The sequence below is a fragment of the Lynx rufus genome, unplaced genomic scaffold (genome assembly GCF_022079265.1).
Source record: "Lynx rufus isolate CCGP_SWC_20201006 ecotype Redwood Valley unplaced genomic scaffold, mLynRuf1.p SCAF_1, whole genome shotgun sequence".
Lineage (NCBI taxonomy): Eukaryota > Metazoa > Chordata > Mammalia > Carnivora > Felidae > Lynx > Lynx rufus.
The window spans coordinates 73,779,545-73,800,714 of NW_025814823.1; the positions used below are offsets into that span (position 1 = coordinate 73,779,545).

The following is a 21,170-nucleotide window of genomic DNA, read 5'->3' on the forward strand; positions in this document are numbered from 1 at the left end:
CTTTCGGGACCTCTGCCAGCTGCCCGGAAAACCCAGATCCGCCGGGGGGCTCCGCGGGCAAAAGCTGGCCTGGGTGGGCGTCCAGGCGGGGCTTGTCTGTTTTTTAATTTTTTGCAATTGTCTTGAGTATCGATTTCAACTGGTGCATTCAGAGCTCAAATAGGCGACTCCCTCCTGGCCCGGGGGCAGTAACTGACGCGTCCCACCCGCACTGGAGCGTCGAGCGTCCGGAACCTCCCGCGGCCCCGGGCGGGTTGGAGGCGATCACCCCGCGGGCGTCCGCAGCGCTCCCCCTAGCGGCGGACTCCGGCTTCCGGCCCAGGCGGGAGGCGGGCGGAGCGGCCCGGAGGCCTCGCTGCGGGGACCGGGGCTGGGGGGGCTGGGTCCCGGAGAGCGCGCGCGGGCCGAGGCGGCCGCCGGAGGGGCGCGGGCTGGGAGCGCAGCCTGGCTCCTCCCCTCGCCCGGCGCCGCCTCCTCACACACCGCCTCGGCGTGGCGGGGACCGGCCTGCAAGACTGTCGCTTGGGTCCCGGCGGCCTCTGAGCCTGGCGGCGCCGCGAGCTTCGCAGAACAGGGAGGTGGGAGCTCCGCTCGCTTGCCCCGGGAGCCTGGGCTGCACTCCGCCGGGAGGACCCGGTATCCTTCGTAGGCCCGCGGCCGCAGCCCGGGAAGGGGCTCGGGTCTGAGCCCGGCAAGGGGCCTGGTGCGCGTGTGGAGGACACCGGGGAGGAGGACCGAGACCTGACCCGCTGGGGCTTAGCGCGTCTGGCCCAGCTCGTGGGCGCCTTTTCCACTGTTAGTAAGTCACTTCCATGCTATTACCTTTCACTGGCCTTCCGTATGGAATACAGATAATAGTCGTCACATGGGGAGGCTTGCTGAAGAGACTTCTGAAGGTCTTTCGTTCCCTAAGCCAACTTGATACTTTAAAATACGGATTGGAAATATAACCCGAAAAGAATGTAGCCTAGGCGATGGATACTGACCTTACAAATGGAGCGTTTATTTGACAGAACAGTTCGTTCTAGTGACTTCTAAAAATCGTTACTTTACAGGTGCATTTTATAAAATTTTGTTCACTCACAGTTAAACAGTATTTCTGTTGCCTGTGCCATGATGGTTGAGAACATCATTAAATTGAGCCTTAGGTCCTTAGACATTCTTAGTAAAATCGTAATAGAGCATCTCCTCTCTTACCTGGATTAGGAAACATCATTCTCACAGACGACACCCAGGGAGGAGGAAAGAGAGGCTGTTTAGCCTAATGTCCAGCCCCCGATTCGTAAAGCCTCTCCTAGTAAATCTTCCTGGAATCTACTAGGCTCCTAATCCGGGGCTTAAAATAATGCCTGGCATGATGTAGGCACTTACAAGTTAAGTATTTGTTGATGAAACTTTTAAAAAATGCTCTTCCCTGGGGATAGCCCTGGTAAGACTTGTTAAGGAAAGGTACTGAGTATGCACAGGGTGACCTAGCCTGGTTTGGGGAGCAAAGAAAGAATCTCCAGAAAGTGACATGGAAGGATATGTGCAATAAATGGGGATTAACCAAATACTGGAGGGTGAGTAGGAGAACGCATCCAGAGATTGGAAAGTTGGAAGGAGGAAGGGGGCTGTGAGAGAGGGATGGGGCTAAGGAGATCCATCCTGGGGCCAGGAGTTGGCTTTTTGTTCTAAGAGCAGAAGGTTTTAGGCAGGGGAGTTACGTGAGCATATATATGTGTCCAAGCTTTATTTTCTAATAACTCTGCACAGGTCAGGTTAGAAATATCATCCCGGGGATGGGGTGGTGCTAGGAGTGGGGATAAACTTGGGAATGGTTTACCAAAATAGGAACAAAAGGAGATATGAGGTGTGACAAAACCAGAGAAGCTACAGGCTATTTAGTGGAGGGACAAGGGCACCTTTGTCCCTCAGTGTTTCCTGAGGCTATAATTACAACATAATACAGTGATTGCTGTCTCTAATGATTCTGTTATCAGTAATAACTTGTGCTCAGTTCTCTTGTAGGGAAGCCTGAGCATGCGATAATAATAAATAATACTAACATCAGTTAGCTTCAGGGGCTCACACTGACATGGGGAGAACATTCCCCAGATCTGACAGATATTAAGGGAAGAAAATAAACATCAACAGCGTTTGGGTCATGGGAGTTGGATGATTTTCATTTTCTTTGTGTCATATCTTGGTATTTTGTAGTAGTTTTCTCTGTCATTTGTTTTACTTCTGTGATAAAAATCTAGAAACATTACACAATTTTTCAAAGAGAAATTTCCATAAACAATGCTTCAAAGGAGAATGTTTTCATACCGTATTGGTTTTTATTGACAATTGATATAAATTATGCCCTTATGTGGATGATCTTCACTTTTTTTTTTTTTTGTAGAAGTGCAACCAAAGAGATCATGCTTGTTGAGTGACTATTATTTAAAAGCAAACAAACCCAAAATGCAAAGAAAACCAGACTATTAAACTTTTTGTTAATTAAGTGCTATGTTCTTTCTTGTCTTTAGCTTCCAGAAAGTTCAACCCTACCTTTTTTTAAAGAAAAAGTTTGTTTATTTATTTATTTATTTATTTATTTATTTATTTAGACAGAGAGAGAGCACGCACAAGAGAGAGAGAGCACAAGCAGGAGAGGGGTAGAGAGAGGGGGGAGAGAGAATCCCAAGCAGGCTCTGCATTGTCAGCACAGTATCTGATGTGGGGCTTCATCTCGTGAACTGTGAGATCATGACCTGAGCAGAAATCAAGAGTCAAGAGTCAGATGCTTAACCACCTGAGCCACCCAAGCGCCCCTCAGCCCTACCTTTTGTGCTCAAATGCACTAATTTCCTTTTGCCTATGTTTTTGATAAGAATATTCTCTATATGTTCCAAATGAGCGTTCTTCATAACATCCCCACGCTACAGAGAGCTGGTCCCATGGGCACACTTCTATTAAATCTGAGGAAGGAAGCTTGTGACAAAGTAGAAACTAAGCTTGAGATGAAGAGACAAGGGCAGTGCCCGGAGCATTTCTGTCCCCACCACTCCCTCTGATGGACTCCAACACCCTTGGGTCACTACCCCTTACTTACCAGGGCCCTATGCACCCTACCGCAACCCACCCATACAGCCCCAACGCCACAAATAATACCTACCTCCGTCCACCACGCTGGCTCTCAGAGAAAGGCACCAGGACAACAGCTCAGTAGAAAGTGCTTTGTTAGGTCATCTGCTAAGAATCAGAGAAATCGACTCCTCAGAAAAGCCCAGTGTGGTCTGTACAGCCTCAGATACAAGCTTCTCTTTGCGTCTTCCTCCAACATCACCATGACACCAGGAGATGAGGAAGAAAGAGAAGGCTTAAAGCTTCCTGTGAAGAGATCCACTGCTAGCACTCCCAGGGCTTCCTGTGAAGAGATCCACTGCTAGCACTCCCAGGATTTCTTGAAAACAAGAGAAGTTTCCCAAATGATACTGTTGGGGGTTCCATCTTTGGTGGGGAGGTTCCAGCCAAACCGACTTTTCTGTGAATAACTATAAACTGCACCAATTCCAAAAAACTCACTCCTCAAAGGTTTGAATGGAAGGAAAGCCTTCCTGGGGTGCCTGGGTGGCTCGGTGGGTTAAGTGTCCTACTCTAGTCAGCTGTACTGACAGCTCAGAGCCTGGAGGCTGCTTTGGATCTTCTCCCCCCCCCCCCCCCCGCCTCCCCCCCACTCGTTCTCTCTCTCTCTCTCTCAAAAATAAGTAAACATTAAAAAAGAAAAAAGGAAAGCATTCCTTAAAAATAAAGGGAATGGAATCTCTTGTAGGATATATGGAGTCCTTCTTGTAATGAACTCTGTTACCTTAAATTACATGTAGGACATGTGTTACCTTTACTAGTTTTCTGCTCACAGATTTATTTAAAAAAAATTTTTTTTTAATGTTTATTTATTTTTGAGACAGGGAGAGACAGAGCATGAATGGGGGAGGGTCAGAGAGAGAGGGAGACACAGAATCTGAAACAGGCTCCAGGCTCCGAGCTGTCAGCACAGTGCCCGACGCGGGGCTCGAACTCATGGACTGTGAGATCATGACCTGAGCTGAAGTCGGACGCTTAACTGACTGAGCCACCCAGGCGCCCCTCTGCTCACAGATTTAGAGGGACCACGGCTCTTGTGGCAATCCTTCTGTTATTTCTTATTGCCTTAGAGGTTTTTGTCATTCAATATTTGTATGGGGGGTTTTATATAACCATTTTCTGTAACCTAAGAAAATTATTCTCACTTCTAATTTTTTTAAAATAAGTGAATGGGCAGAGATATTGACTAGTGAACATCAGACTGGTTACCTGGGGCGGGCTGTGTCTCTTGAGTACTTTTCTATCACTAGCGCCCTGTGGGGTGGGCACACTCAGAACTGGCACCTGCACCCTGTGCCCTCCTGTACCACCTGTGCTGGTCTGACTCATCAAGGTCCTGTAAATCTTTGACTTCCTCAAATGCCCTTGGTTGCTATTTAAACTGTTCTGTTTTCTTCCCCAAAGGAACTGGTGTAGACTTGAAAATGAGTTTTTCCTGAGACTGACCACAAGTTAGTGACTACTAACTATAATTGTGGTGATGGATGCACAGCTTTATTGGGATATGATTCACACATCATATAATTTACCTGTTTCAAATGTCCAGTTCAGTAGCTTTTAGTATATTCATAATGTTGTGGATTCATCACCTCAATCAATTATAGAATAGTTTCATTATTACAAAAAGAAACCCCATCATCCCCAACCTCCCCCTCCCTCCCAGCTGTAGGTAACCCACTAATCTAATTTCTGTCACTAGAGATTTGCCTATTCTGAACATTTCATATAAATGGAATCATACACTGTCTGCTCCTTTGTGACTGGCTTCATTCATTTAGCATAATGCTTTCAAGGGCCATCTGTGTTGTAGCATGGGTCAGTATTTCATTTATTTTTATTGCCCAATAATATTCTGTAGCATGGATAAACTACATTTTATTTATCTTACTTACCCATTCATCAATTGATGGATATTTGGGTTGTTTCTCCTTTTTGGCTATGATAAATAATGCTGCTACGAACATTTGTGTGGACACATGTGTTCATTTCTCGTAGCTATATACCTAGGAGTGAAATTGCTTGATCATATGGTCACTCTGTAAGTGTTTGAGGAACTGTTTTCCAAAGTGACTAGACCATTCTGCATTTCCATCAGACGTGTATGAGGGTTCCAGTTCCACCACATCCTCAACAATCTTTATCGTCTATCTTTTTCATTAGAGCCATCCCGCTGGGTTGACATAGTGTCTTATTGTGGTTTTGATTTGCATTTCCGAGATGGCTAATGATGCTGAACATCATTTCGTTGTGTTTATTGACCATTTCTACACTGTCTTTGGAGAAGTGACTATTCAGATATTTTGCCTATTAAAAACATTTTTTTTTAATGTTTTTATTTATCTTTGAGAGAAAGAGAGAAACAGAGCCTGTGTGGGGTGGGCAGAGAGAGAGGGAGATATAGAATCTGAAGCAGGCTCCAGGCTCTGAGCTGTCAGCACGGAGCCTGATGTGGGGCTCGAACTCATGAACCATGAGATCATGACCTGAGCTGAAGTCGGATGTTTAACTGACTGAGCCATCCAGGCGCCTCTAGATATTTTGCCCATTTTTAATTGAGTTGTTTGTATTTTTTTATTATTCTAAAGCATTATTGTAAAATAATTTTTTAATAAAGCAGATGGGGGGTGACTCTAGGTGTTTAGTAGTTGTAAAATAAATGTTCATTAAATGAACCCATGTGAAACATTTGATATATTTCTTAGTCTTTTGTAGTGTCTAGTGGATTGTTGATGTTTCTCTTTCCTCCCTCTTTTCTTAGGATCTCATTTTGCAGCTCCCAAGTTTCTGTAGGATGCTCTAAACGATTGTCACAGTTGGTTTTTGAGTAGCAGAAAGAGTTGCAACTTCTCCTTAACAGAACTTTTATAGTTGCATTCAATGCCTAACGTTGCAGAAGCAGAAAGGGCAAATGATTCTGGAAATGGTGAGCACAAATCCGAGAGAAAGTCTCCTGAAGAGAATCTACACGGTGCTGTACAGTCTTTCTGCACTCGTGCCTCGGGGGCACCCTTGGGCCCCAAAGGAGATGGTCATTATCCGTGGAGCTGTCCAGTGACCCATACTCGAGAGAAAATTTATGCCATCTGTTCAGACTATGCCTTTCTCAACCAGGCAACCTCAATCTATAAACCTCCAAATTCAACCCGCTCTTCTTGTCTTCCTGATAGTACCTCTTTATCTGCGGGAAATAACCCATCAAGATACATTGGCATCCCAACTAGTACATCAGAGATCATCTACAATGAAGAAAATAGCTTGGACAACTTATCCAATAGCCTGGGCAAGCTACCTCTCGCATGGGAAATTGATAAGTCTGAATTTGATGGGGTGACCACAAATTTGAAACACAAATCAGGTAAGGAAGGAGGCGTGAATTTCCCATGTGAAAATATAAGAAAACAATGTATCTTGTTTAAGCTTGCCATTAAGCATGGTTTCCTTTTTCATACTGCTATACAAGGAACATTGCTATCATGCCTATCACTGTAGTTAAGAAGTAACTTTGGGCAGAGGACATTTAGTTCATTAATGGCTTGCCACTGGAAACTGCACACATAACCTTAGCATTTTGAGAGCTTTGAAAAATCTAAGAATGCTGTAAAATACCGGTATTGCAGATAAGTATACAGTGGCTTAGAAGTGGTTAATGAGGTGGCTAGAATAACATACCACTATTTTTTAGTTTTGCAGAGACATGAATTCATCTTTCCCAACTAAACGTTTAGTTTTTTTCTTCTGTATAACTGTGGCTTTTTCCTTTTAAAATTGTTTGAGCACCCAGCAGGGTCTCCAGGTACCACTGACTAGGTTGTGTACTGCACAACTTAAGAGGGCGCTATTCACCCAGGGTGCAATACAAAGCCTTCGCAATTGCAGGGTGGTGGCCCTGTGGCAGACACTACTGCTTTTCACTTCTTTCTTTTGAACTCACAGTAATACAGGATTTTTATGTGGTGGGTACTCTTATTTTGTAGGTAAAGAGATTAAGGCTCAGAGAGGTTGAGGTGCTTGTGGAAAGACGATAGCTAGGAGGAGGTGGAGGTGGGATTTGTATTTTACTTCTAGGCTTCTTTTTGTAAAACCTCCATACTTCTTGTTTGTTTGTCAGCTTGACTTGTTTCCCAGAATGTCATGTAAATTTGTATTCTCAGCGTGTCAGGGGGGTTTCACCTTGTGTCTATATTTACAGGTGATTGGTCTGTAATTTTTTGTAATATATTTTTCAGGTTGTTGGAATTAGGGCTATGCAGGTCTCCTAAGACAAGTTGGGAAGTGTTCTCTCCTATTTTCTGAGGGCTGTACAGAGGGGTGTAACAAATCTCTAACTGTGATCATGGAGTTGTCTTGATTCCCATCGATTCTGTCAAGTTTTAGTTTGTCCATTTCATCTAAGCTGCCAATTTTGTTGGCATGAAGTTATTTCTTTTTTTTCTTTTTTAAAGTTTATTTATTTATTTTGAGAGAGCGAGCAAGTGAGAGAGAGAGTGAGCACAAGCAGGGGAGGGGCAGAGAGGGGGACAGAGAATCCCAAGAAGGCTCCACACTGTCAACATGGAGTCCGATGCGGGCTCAATCTCACCAACTGCGAGATCATGACCTGAGCCAGAATCAAGAGTCTCACGCTTAACTGACTGAGCCACCCAGGCCCCCCGAAGTAATTTTTAAAATATTTTAAAATGTTTTTTATTTATTTTGAGGGAGGGGGGCGTGGGCAGGAGAGGAGCAGAGAGAGAGAGAGGGAGAGAGAGAATCCCAAGCAGACTTCGAGCTCTCAGTGCAGAACCTAACACGGGGCTCGATCTCACCAACCATGAGATCGTGACCTGAACCGAGACCAAGAGTTGGCTACTTAAACAACTGAGCCACCCAGGTGTCCCTCCCCAAAGTTATTTCTAATAGTCCTTTTTATCCCTCTAATGTCTACAGGGTCTTTTAGCAATAATTCCTCTTTCCTTTCCTGATAGTGGTAATTTATGTTCTCTCCCTTTTTCTTCTGGTTAGGGGTGTATCAGTTTTGCTCATCTTTTCAGATAACCAGCTTTTAACTTGGTTACTTTTCTCAATTGTTTGTTTTCTATTCTATTGATTTCTGCTTTTTATTATTTTCTTTCTTCTACTTACTTCGGGTTTACTTTGTTCTTCTTTTTCCAACGTTTTGATTCAAGACTTTTCTGCTTCCAGCATTTAGTGCTTAACATGGCTCTGTAAGTACTCTGGTAACCACAGCCCACGAAGGTTGATACACTGTATTTTTATTATCATGTAATTTGAAGTATTTTATGATCTCCCTTGTGATTTTTTCTTTGATATATATGTTACTGTGAGAAGTATGCTGCTTAATTTCCAGATACTTTGGGGCTTTTTCTAAATATTGATTCTTTTAAAGTTTATTTATTTTGAGAGAGAGAGGGAGCGTGTGTGCGCACACCCACACACACGTGAGCAGGGGAGAGGCAGAGGGAGAGGGAGAGAGAAAGAAAATCCTAAGCAGGCTCTGCGCTGTCAGTCCAGAGCCCTATGCAGGGCTTGATCCCAGGAACCATGAGATCATGATCTGAGCCAAAATCGAGAGTCTGATGCTCAACTGACTGAGCCACCCAGGTGCCCCGATATTGATTTCTAATCTATTTCCATTGTGGACAGAGGACATATGAACTCGTCTTTTAAAATGGGCTGACACTTGTTTTATGACCCAACACACAGTCTGTGTTGGTGAATGTACCGTGTGCATTTGAAAATATGGGTGTAGTGTTGAGTATAGTGTTCTAGAAATACACATTGGGTCAAAGTGTTTGTGATTGGGCCAAAGTGTTGTTCACATCTTCTGTGTCACTACTGAATTTTTGTCTTGTTCTCTTCACACCTGAAAATGAAATGTTAAGGGGCGCCTGGGTGGCTCAGTCGGTTAAGCGGCCGACTTCGGCCCAGGTCACAATCTCGTGGTCCGTGAGTTCGAGCCCTGCGTTGGGCTCTGTGCTGACAGCTCAGAGCCTGGAGCCTGTTTCAGATTCTGTGTCTCCCTCTCTCTGACCCTCCCCTGTTCATGCTCTGTCTCTCCCTGTCTCAAAAATAAATAAATGTTAAAAAAAATTAAAAAAAAAAATAAAATGAAATGTTAAAAATCTCCAGCTATGATTGTTATCTTTTCTGCATTTAATTCTGTTGATTTTTGCTTCCATGTAATTTGAAACTCTATTAATTAGGTGCACACACAATATGAGTATTGTTTCCTCTTGTTGAATTGACCTTTCTTATTGTCATGAAATGTCCCTCATTATTCCTGGTAATATTTCTTGTTCTGAAAGCTATGTTGTTTGATATTCATCTGGCTACTCCAGCTTTCTTTTGACTAGTGCTTGCATGGTGTATCTTTTCCTGTCCGTTTATTTTCAACTTGTATCTTTTTATATTTAAAGTGCATCTCTCCTGCTCAACCAAAAAAAAAGGATGAGAATTTGCCATTTGCAACATGGATGGATCTAGAGGGTATCATGCTAAGTGAAATAGTTCAGACAGGGAAAGACAAATACTGTATGATTTTACTTTAACGTGGAATCTAAAACCTGAAACTAACGAGTAAACAAGCAAACAAACAGAAAGCAGAATCAGACCTACAAATACAGAGAACAGAGTGATGGTTGCCAGAGGAGAGAGGGGTGGGGGACAGGCACAATGGGTAAAGGGGTGTGAGAGATACAGGCTTCCAGTTAGAGAGTGAAGCCTCATGGGAATAAGAGGCACAGCATAGGGGATACAGTCAAGGTTCTGTAATAGTGTGGTGTGGTGACAGATGGTAGCCACTCTTATGGTGAGTGTAGCATATAGAGTTGTTGAATCACTATATTGTACACTTGAAACGAATGTAACATTGTGTGTTAGTCAGCTCGCCTTGGAAAAGACATGATTCATCTTCCTTTTGATAAAAACTTGATAGCTGAAGAAAAAGATAAAGTGGATCTCTTAAAGATAAGTATATTCCATGAATTATTTGTTTCAGATTATTGTTTTTTTTAGTTCCGGAATTTACATTTTTAAAGTAGTTTTTGTTTCCTATCTTGGGTTTCCTATCTTCTCATTCCTTACTGGAAGATTTTATCTATCTCATAAAGCATAGATATAATATCCACTTTCTTTTTTCCTTTCCTTTTCTTTCCTTCCTTCCTTCCTTCCTTCCTTCCTTCCTTCCTTCCCTTCTTTCATCCTTCTTTTCTTTCTCTTCTTTTTTCTTTTTTGAGAGAGAGAGGGTGCAAATGAGCGAAGGGCAGAGAGAGAGAGAGAATCCCATGGGGGGCAGAGAGGGAGAGAGAGTGAGGGAGAGAGAGAGAAGTGGGGCTCACCCATAGCAGGGCTCACACTCACCAACCATGACATCAAGACCTGAGCCAAAGTCTGATGCTTGACTGATAGAGCCACCCAGGTGCCCCTGTAATATCCACTTTAAAATCCTTATTTGCTGGGGTGTCTGGGTGGCTCAGTCGGTTAAGATCTCAGCTCGAGATCTCAGCTCGGGTCTTGACCTCAGGGTTGTGAGTTCAAGCCCCATGTTGGGCTCTGTGCTGGGTGTGAAACCTACTTAAAATAAGATAAGATAGAATCCTTATCTGCCAGTTTTAAAATTTGGGTCATCTTCGAGTTGGTCTAATCTTTTTTTCTTGAGAAGGTGTCACATTTTCCAGTTTCCTCACATATTCAATAATTTTGGATTGTATGCTGGGTATTGGAAATGTGTTGATTTTGGATTCTTGTATATTCCTCCAAAGAGTGCTTTATTTCAAGTTTGTTCATTTGTTTGTTTTTAATTTTAGCACCAATAGATTTGGTTTGACTAAAGCCACAAATTCTGTCCCTTAAGGACATTTGAAATCTCTGTCCAATATTTTTTGGCCTTAGCTGTGCTCTTTGGGGTCTGCTCTGTGCACGCATGGTTCCAGAGCCAGCCTAAGATTGGGGCCAAATTTATGCACAGAATTTGAGTCTCCCCTTTTCTGGCTCTTTCATTTCTGGGGTGCCCACCCACCTCACTTTCCAGTGACAGTGATTGCCCCAAACTCTGTCCCGTGGTTCCTCAAGTCAAAAAGATGGCAGATACTCTACTTTTTGCTATGCTCAGACCTTTCTCTAAAAGGCAGCGTGGTGAATAGAGGTAGCTGTGTGTGTATGTGTGTTCCTTTTGGTGTCAGAGCCAAATGGTGTGTTGTGGGCCAGGTGGGGAACGGAAGAAGGAACATGGCGGTGACAGACAGCAGTGGGCAGAGGTTCTTGGGGTTGATGAGATGGGGAGACAGTGTTCAGGCGTGGGTATGTTACGTTCTCCTCTCAAACTTAGCTCCCACTTTGCCAGAGCTTTCCTCTCTCCCAAGCTGAATGGAATTTTGCCCGTGTGGCAACAGTTGGATTTACCAAGGATGCTTATTTGGAACACACTTCTTTAGCCCGGGGGGCTCCGAGGCGTAAAGTTGAAGGGGACAGAGGGCAGGCTTAGGTAGCCTCAGAGGAAAGCGTGTGGGGCCAGACCACCCCAGGGAGTGCTGAGGGCACTGATTAGCACGCTTCATTAGCCTCTAAGGTTTTAAGTGGCTGGGAAAACTGCATAGGGCATTAAGGCATTATGGGGCAGTGAAGACAAGACATTGGAGAAACGCTGGACAGTGGTTTTTCCATCTTGTCAGTCTCTAAGATGTATTTTATTAGGGGAAGAAATTTGTCCGAATGGGACTTAGCTCATATTTGCCACTGGTTGTTCAGCTCTGTGGAAATTTTGTGTTCTCTGTGAAGACTTCGAATAGCTAGAGGCAGTGGGGAAAAACTGGTGTCTGGATATTACAGTGTTTGTCATTATGACATCTAACAAAAATCAGAGAAATCCCCTGTGTCACCATAGTTTCTGAGTTCCAGCTGGTTTGGGTTTTATTGAAAGGCGAATGAAATAAACCCCTTCCTGTGTTTGTTTTCTAGACATATCTCTCTATAATCTATGTCTTATCATTGTGAATAACTCATAAAAATAAAATATTAGCTCTAATATAATTTCATATCAGGTTTGATCACTTCATCGAAAATGTAGTATGTGTGAAATTTATTCAAGTATTTGAGCATAGCTGTCTGAAATGTTAATGGTATTTTACTGACATGAAACTTGGATGTTATTTATTAATATATTTTTTAAAGTTTTAATTTAAATTCCAGTCAGTTAACAGAAAGTGTAATACTCGTTTCAGGCATACAATGTAGGGATTCAACATTCCATACCTCACCTGGTGCTCATCTCGACAAGTGCATCCTTAATCCCCATCACCTATTTCCCCCACAGCCACCCACCTCCCTTCTGGTAACCATCATTTCTCTATAGTTAAGATTTTAATTAAATAGGTGTTTTTTGTTTTTTTTTTTTTTTGCCTGAGTAATCCATTAGCATCGTTCAGAAACAAAAAGTGTAAAAATTAAACAGTGCAGTGTCTCATTCTCAGTTTTGTCTTCTTTTTGTCTAGCTTCCAATTCTCCTCCCCCTTAGGTGACCCTCCTATTTGCTTTACATGTCTTTTGGAGAGAGTGGTGTGTGTGTGTGTGTGTGTGTGTTTGCTTGCATGTGCTCACGTGTGCACACGCGTGCGTGTGTGTGCGTGCACACTTCATTATGTACACACACACAGAAAGAAGACTTTGTTTTCCGTTCTAGTTCCTGGTGCTGAAGTCACGTTTTCATAATGTACACATGAGCATCATTCTTAATCCATTTTGTGGTCTCTGTAAGGCCTGCAGGTATTTTTAAATATCGCATCATTGCATTATTGGATCTATTGCTTTTACTTTCTTAACAGAGTTACATTAATGTGGTTTTATTGTTTTGTAGAAAGGGATTCATTTTCTGGAAAGTGGTCTAGTTAAATATTTTACCATTGGTAATTTGATTTTCTAAACCAAAGATTTTGCGATTGATTCTTTTCCTAGAGAAGGGACTAGATCAGGAGTTGGAAGTGTAAGAATCTGATAGGAACTACACTCATGATTGCTTAAACTTGTTTTTATTTATTCTCTCTCTTTAAGCCAGGGGAGTATTCTTGAAGATACATGTCTTTCTGCAACATGTTTGCAATATCATTTTGAGAACTAGTGGCAGTTACTTTTTAATTTGTTACATCATTTTTTAAATGTTTATTTATTTTTGAGAGAGAGAGTCAGAGCTCGAGTTGGGGAGGGGCACAGAGAGAGACACACACAGGATCTGAAGCAGGCTCCAGGCTCTGAGCTGTCAGCACAGAACCTGATGTGACGTGGGGCTCAAACTCGTGAACCTCAAGATCATGATCTGAGATGAAGTTGGTTGCTTAACCAACTGTGTCACCCGGGGGTCCCTTTTACATAATTAATTATACTCCCATAATGGCTTATTTCATCCTGAGCATTTTGCTTACTTTGTATTCTTGTGTCTAGGCAATGTAAAGAAACAAATTTGCAAGAAAAAAACTTCAGACAAAAAAGGAAGACATCAGAGGGAGTGGCCTCAGTATTCTCCTCTTGAAGATATTAAGCAGCGGAAAGTATTAGATCTCAGAAGATGGTAATCTCTAAAAATTGACTTTTTTCCTTAACCACACTTAACACAATAGCATTGTCATACTTAATAAAGTTAATAATATTTCCATAGTATCTAATTCCTAGGCTAAATTTAGGTTTTCCACATTGTTTTGAAGTATTTTTACAACTGGTTGTTCATTGTGGTTCCCAACCATGAACCACACTTAGTGTTTGCTTGTTGTGGCTTGTATGTGTGTCTTAACCTAGAACAGTCTCTACCTCCCTCCCCTCACTTTTGTTTTTTAAATTCTAGGAGATTGACTTCTTTTTTTTTTTTTCTCTAATGTTTATTTATTTATTTAGAGAGAGAGAGTACAGGGAAGGGGCAGAGAGAGAGAAAGAAAGAGAGAGAGATTGAGAGAGAGAGAGAGAGAGAGAGAGAGAGAGAGAGAGAATCCCAAGCAGGTTCCATGCTGTCAGTGCAGAGCCCAACAGCGAGGCTCAATCTCGTAAACCGTGAGATCGTGACCTGAGCCAAAATCAAGAGTTGGACACTTAACTGACTGAACCACCCAGGGGCCCCTAGATTAACTTCTTAAAGAGACTTGGCCAGATATCTTGTAGAGTGTCCTACCTTCTGGATTTGTCTGATATTTCCCCCCTGTTGTCTAAATTATTTCTATAGCCTCAGTATTTCCTGACAGCTGGAAGTTAGACATACAGACTTGGTTTAGATTCTGATGGAACATTTTAGACCACAGTACCGCCTCAGTGACCCTTTGTTCTTCATACTGCATCACATCAGGGGATGCATAGTATCTGGTCATCCCGTACTAGATTCTAAGACTGATTATCGGATTTAGGCGGTGACAGCGTCAGCCCACATTGTCAAGTTCTTTTTTCTTCCTTTCTGCAACCATCACATAATCAGTGGGGGGGACAGTGGCATCAGGCTAATATCCTGTCCCCATTAACTTTTCACCTAGTGGTTTTAGCCAAACCCATTGATGATTGTTACCTGAATCCTTGCTGGAAAATGGTGATATTTCAAATTTCTTTCATATCTTCTCCCTTTATTAGTTAGTGATCTTCTTCCAATAAGAAGAGCTTTCACTCATCAACTGTGGCTGTTTGGTTACCTTGGAATACAGTTCCTATTTGAAAGAAAAAAAATGTTTAATTAATGATGGCTTTTGGATATTACTAGTCTATGATTTGAGATTAAAAAAAATTTTTTTTTTTACCATTTATTTATTATTGAAAGAGAGAGTCAGAGCCTGAGCAGGGGAGGGGCAGAGGGAGAGGGAGACACAGAATCCGAAGCAGGCTCCAGGCTCTGAGCTGTCAGCACAGAGCCTGATGCAGGGCTTGAACTCACAAACCGTGAGATTATGACCTGAGCCGAAGTCAGAGGCTTAACCAACTGAGCCACCCAGGTGCCCCTATGGGTTGAGATTTTAAAAATTATTTGTGTGAGGTTTAAAAAATGTTAGATTTTATCACCTATTTAATAAATATTGGACCCTTTACTGTGGCCGAGAATACAGAGATACACAAAACATGGTGTTTGTTTTCTCAGAGTTTAAAATGTAGGTGAGAAATGGGGACTAAGCAGAGAAATATAAAATATCTCAGACAAGTTTCAGACAAGATGGGTATGAATAAACTACCAACATGAGAGGAAATAATGATCATCAAAAGGCTTCACTGAGGAGCTGGGTCTTAAGAGAGGTATGGAGGAGGGTCCAAAGGTCTTTGCATGGATGGGAGGAGAGTGTCTTGCGTATTGGTAATGAAGATTAGACAGGCTTGTCTGGAGTGAAGTTCAGAAGCTAAGAAGCTTACCTAACATCACATGGTGAAGAAGCAGATCTTGTATTAAAACTGAAGAGAGCCAGACTCCAAAGTTCACATTCTTTCTTTGTAACCTGTCATGATCTGTATCTTGGACACTAGGCTAAGGATTTAGATTTTTTTTGTTGTTGTTCCTGACGTAGAGAGAAGCCATTGATGATTTCTTAACAAAAAGGTATTTTAAAAGATTAATTGTTAGTAATAAGGATGTAGATTGTATTGGAGAAGAGGCATTAGAATCAAAAACAGTAATTTTAGTTTCTTTGGAGAAAGCCTTTGCCCATTTTTGCTTCTAATCCCTTACACCTAAGATTTGTTTTAACAACAAATTTGGGTAATTGTATTTTAATAGTATGACATGTGAAACCATAAGGCTTGGATGAGGAAGGATAGATGGGAGAAATAACCTGAGGGGAAACACTGTTAGGATGACAAACTCATTTCCCATTGAAGATATTACAAGAGTACGATTGGAATGGAAACACCTGTAGGAGATAGTAGAAAGTCAGTAAAAGTTTTAGGCTGGTCATGAACAAGACCAGTAAACAAGTTTGGACTGATGAAGAAATATGGAAAATCTTAAGGGTGTCTAGGAGTGACCCTAAGACTTTGTGAAGAGGTGTTTTGGATAGAAGTTGGAGATTTAAATATGACAGAATAAGGTCTGTTTACTCCATTCCTTCTCTCTATTGGGGAGGTAGCTTTCCTCTGCTCTTCAAGGCTCTTCTAGATGGACTTAGAATCAAATTGACATGAGACAGATTAACAGGAGAAAATCAACGTATGTACAGGGAATTCACACAGACATGGAAATTCTAAAGACATTAAGGTAACATGAAGGTTATGTGAGCTAAGGAGAGGGGTAGGAGTCTGCGGATAAGAGGAGGAAGGTGATTAGTAGGGAGATGAAAGGAGATGTTTTGAAAAACAAAAATTACCCTATTATGCAGATAAGTTTCTCAGGTAAAGGGGAGTCTCTGGTTAATAGCTCTCTTCCTGGTAAGGCAGGCAGTTGATGGGGGGGGAGGGGGGATAACGAGCTTTTTCTGAATCTGCTGGGTTTGGATTGCTTTCAACTCAAAATAATGTTCATGTCAAAGCGACCCATCTTGGGGTGGCCTGCCCTTGGCCTCTATGCCTCAAACCCATGGAAACAATAACAAGAAAATAAAAAATAGGGGAAAACTCTTATCTTCCCTGAAACAAAGAATTAACAATATCCCCAAACCATAGTCTCTAATACATGCTTCTCAAATCCTCTGCACTCTGGACCAGCAGGGAGAGGACACCAAGAACTGCAAAGACTACTATTAGCCTCAAATGGTACAGGTTTCCCTAAAGTTCATGTGGCAGTCCTTAAACCATCCGGTGACCCTTTGGTTAGATCTAGGGGTGTGAGCCACTGCACCAGGGGAGGAACATCAGAGTTCTTGATGGAGATCCAGTTCAGCACTACAGAAATGCAGGTAGGGGTTGTGGAAGGAGACATCCTGCTCCTCTGATCGCTACTGGATTATTTTACTTCCTAATTTCTAGCTAAGGACAGTGCCTCTAGTGAATTGCTGGGAAGGTAGTGATGGCAAGAGTGGAACGTAGGCCACCCACTTCCTGATTTCAAAACCTCCCAGAGCTACATAATCAAAACAGTGTGATCCTGGCATAAAGACAAATATGTAGACAAATGGGTCAGAATAGAAAGCCCAGAGAGAAACACTCATGTACATGGGCAAACAATCTTCCGTAAGGGTGCCAAGCCCATGGAATAGAGAAAGGACAGTCTCTTCAGCAAATGGTGCTGGGAAAAGTGGATATCCACCTGCAAAAGAATGAACTTGACCCTGCTTATCAAAAATTAACTCAAAATAGATTAAAGACATAAATGTAAAGACCTAAAACTATGGGACTAGAAGAAAACTTAGGGGGAAATTTCATGACATTGAATTTGACAACGATATCTGAGATATGACACCAAAAGCACAGGTAACAAAAGCAAAAATAGACAAATAGAATCATATCAAGCCTTAAAACTTCTGTGCATCAAAGAAAACCATCAACAAAGTGAAAAGGCATCCTACAGAATGGGAGAAAATATTTTGCAGATCATACATCTGATAAGGGGTTAATATCCAGAATATGTAAAGGACTCCTACAATTCAACAACAAAAATACCAAAGAACCCAATTAAAAAATGGGCAAAGGACTTGAACAGACATTTCTCCAAAGAATATGCAAATGGCCAGCAAGCATACAAAAAGATGGTCAACACCATTAATTGTCAGAGAAATGGCAAATCAAAATTGCAATATGGTATTTCCTCACACCCAGTAGGATGGCCACTATGAAAAAGCCAGAAAATAATAGTTGTTGGCAAGAATGTGGAGAAATCAGAACTTTTGTGTGCTGTCGGTAGGAATATAAAAATCTAAAATAGTACAGCCCCTATGGAAAATAGTGTGGAAGTTTCTCGAAAAGTTAAAAATAGAATGTGTGTTGTGGCTGAATGTTTGTGTCTCCCCCCAATTCATATATTGGAATCCTAACCCCCAATGTGATGGTATTAAGAGATGGGGCCTTTGGGAGGTGATTGGGTCATGAAGGGGGAGCCCCCATGAATGGGATTCGTGCCTTGTAAAGGACAGGAAGTGGGAGATTGCTTCCTCCTCTGTCTCTGCTCCATCGTGTGAGGACACAATGAGAGGATGGCCATACGCAGTTTCTCCCCAGACATTAGATTCATTGGCACCTCAGTTTTGGACTTCTTAGCCTCTAGAACTATAGGAAATAAATAATTGTTTGTTGTTGAAGCCACTAAGTCTGTCATAATTTGTTATAGCAGCCTGAGCTGACTAAGATACCATATGATCCCGTAATCCCACTTCTGGGTATATATCCAAAAGAATTGAAAGTAGGATCTTGAAGAGATATTTGCATACTGTGTTCATTGCAGCATTATTCATAATATCTGGGAAGGGGAAACAGCCCAAGTGTCCATTGATAGTTGAAGGAATAAAGAAAATGTGGTATATACACACAATGGAATATTAATTCAGCCTTAAAATAGAAGGAATTCTGACACACGGTACAACATGGATGAACTTTGAGGACATTATGCTAGGTGAAATAAGCCAGACACAAAAAGACTAATAATGTGTGATTCCATTTGTAAGAGGTACTTAAGAGTTGTCAAAATGAAAGAGAAAGAATGTAGAATGGTGGTCACCAGTGACAAAAAGAGAAATACTGTATGATTCCATTTATATGAAGTATAAAGTAGTCAAACTCATAAAAGCAGAAAGTAGAATGGTGTTTGTCACAGGCTGGGGGGAGGGGGGAAAAAGGTGTTGTCCAGTGGGTGTAGAGTTTCAGTCTTGCAATATGGAGACATTCTAGAGATCTCTTTCACAACACTGAATATAGTTAACATGACTCAACTGTACCCTTAAAAACTGGCTAAGATGGTATATTTTATGTTATGTGTCTTTACCAAAATTATAAAAAAAAAAAACCCAAAACAAAAATGAGGGGCAGACTTGACAAATTTGACCATGGGATGTTGAAGACAGCAAACAACTTTCAGTGATAATCGGCTCTATTCAAGGATGAGGAAAGACAGAGGAAGCAACTTGATATATGTGTATAAAAATTGCAAATAAAACCAGACAACTGTGGAAGGCATATACATCTTTGGAAAAGTTATTCAAGGAAATAAAGTTAAAATTGACAATAAGCCCTTTATATCAAAAAAGTTATAATTCATACAATTTTTCAAAATGAAGTCAAAGAAGAGATTATATGACTACAGAAGGGGAAATAATTGACAGGCCCACAGAAAGAAGTGGAGGACAAAGTCATTGCACAGGTGAAAACCACATTAGAAGCAGGAAAAAAAAAACCCAACCCAGTGAAAAACATAATTAAGTCAATGGTGAGTCAGTGTGAGGAAATTGCACAAAACCCAAATGGAAAATAACAAAGATATAAAAAGGATTAAAGGACAGATAAATATTGGGGCGCCTGACTGGCTCAGTAGGTAGAGCATATGAATCTTGATCTTGGGGTTATGAGTTTGAGCCTCACATTGGCTGCAGAGATTACTTAAAAATAAAATTGTTAAAAACAGCAACAACAACAACAACAACAGAGAGATATGGGTAACAGACAGAGGCTCCAAATATCAGTAACTGGTATTCCTGAGAAAGAGATCAGAACAAATAGAAAAAAAAAAAAATTGAAAGACACAATTGGAAGGAACATTCCCAAAAGAAGGAAAAGCTAGAGTCTGCAGATATAAAAGTGCAAATTGTGTCCCAGGAAAGGAAAACCGATACAGATTGACCAGCACCAAGGCATGTTCTGGTGGAGTTACTGGAGTTCAAGCATAAGGAGTCATGGGTATACAGTGCAAAACCAGTACAAAGGGAAATTACCCCTTTGGTCTCGGTCTTCACATCATGGCAGTACTAGCTATCAGGCTACAGTGGAATCATGTTTCTCAGGAGAGAAAAAGTCACCCAAGTGTCCTATTTATGTTGTCATTCAAGTATGGAAGCAACAGACTCCCAGTCATGCAAGAATTGAGTGACTGCAATGGCCATGAGCTCTTAGCCACTCAACAAGGAACGTCAACCACCCAAGATATCTGGTGAGAAAAAATAAGGAATGGAAAAGCATCAGGAAACAAGTCATGGTGACTGCTAAGTCCATTTGTTGGAAATTTAGTTGCAGAACAGAATGTAGGTGGTAGCTATGAATACATGAGCTCTTATGGAAGTTAGCTTCTGGGTTTGAAATATGAGAGCCCTGTAACGCCAACACTTTCTCAAGTCAGGGTCATCTCTGTGGGTAGGAGTTCTTTTTTAAACAGCCTTGCAAATAGCTATAAACAAAACCATTCATAATGTGTTCAGGGTTTTTTGCTTTTGTGGATGTAAAGCAGTTTGTAGTGTTTCCTGGATGATGATGATTAGCATATGAGTTTCCTAGAGCTACCATAACAAAGTGCCATAAACTGGCTGGATTAAATCAACAGGAACTGGCTCATAGTTCTGGAGGTTGGGAGTCAGAGCCCAAGCTGTTGGGAGGGCCACATTCCCTCTGAAATCCGAGGGCTAGACTCTGCTTCATCCTAGCTTCTGGTGCCTTGTTGGCGGTCCTTGGCATTCCCAGGCTTGCTGCTGCGACACTTCTGTCTCTGAGTTTTCCCTTCATGTGTTTGGGTCTTCACACGGCACTCTCCTCTCTGCATGTCCCTTTTTTCTTTTTTATAAGGACACCAGCCATCTTGGATTAAGAGCCCACCCTTACTCAAGTATGACTTCATCTTAACTTGATTTTATCTGTGAAGACCTTATTTCTTTTTTTTTTTTAATTTTTTTTTCAACGTTTATTTATTTTTGGGACAGAGAGAGACAGAGCATGAACGGGGGAGGGGCAGAGAGAGAGGGAGACACAGAATCGGAAACAGGCTCCAGGCTCTGAGCCATCAGCCCAGAGCCCGACGCGGGGCTCGAACTCACAGACTGCAAGATCGTGACCTGGCTGAAGTCGGACGCTTAACCGACTGCGCCAGCCAGGCGCCCCAGTGAAGACCTTATTTCTAAATTAGATTGTATTCATAGGTACCTGTGGTTAGGTCTTCAACGTATCTTTTTTTAATTAAAAAAGAAGTTTATTTATTTATTCTTAAACTT

General features: G+C 41.8%; 1 protein-coding gene across 1 annotated transcript in view; it reads left to right on the forward strand.

Moving 5' to 3' along the window:
- The window catches only part of LOC124513577 (DNA excision repair protein ERCC-5-like), a 78,398-nt gene that overhangs the window by 602 nt on the left and 56,626 nt on the right, over window positions 1-21,170 (forward strand). Inside the window, exons 2-3 of the mRNA XM_047081713.1 lie at window positions 5,870-6,466; window positions 13,543-13,669. Of these exons, the coding sequence (XP_046937669.1) occupies window positions 5,989-6,466; window positions 13,543-13,669 (605 nt within the window). The 5' untranslated portion in view covers window positions 5,870-5,988. The remainder of the gene's footprint in view (window positions 1-5,869; window positions 6,467-13,542; window positions 13,670-21,170) is intronic.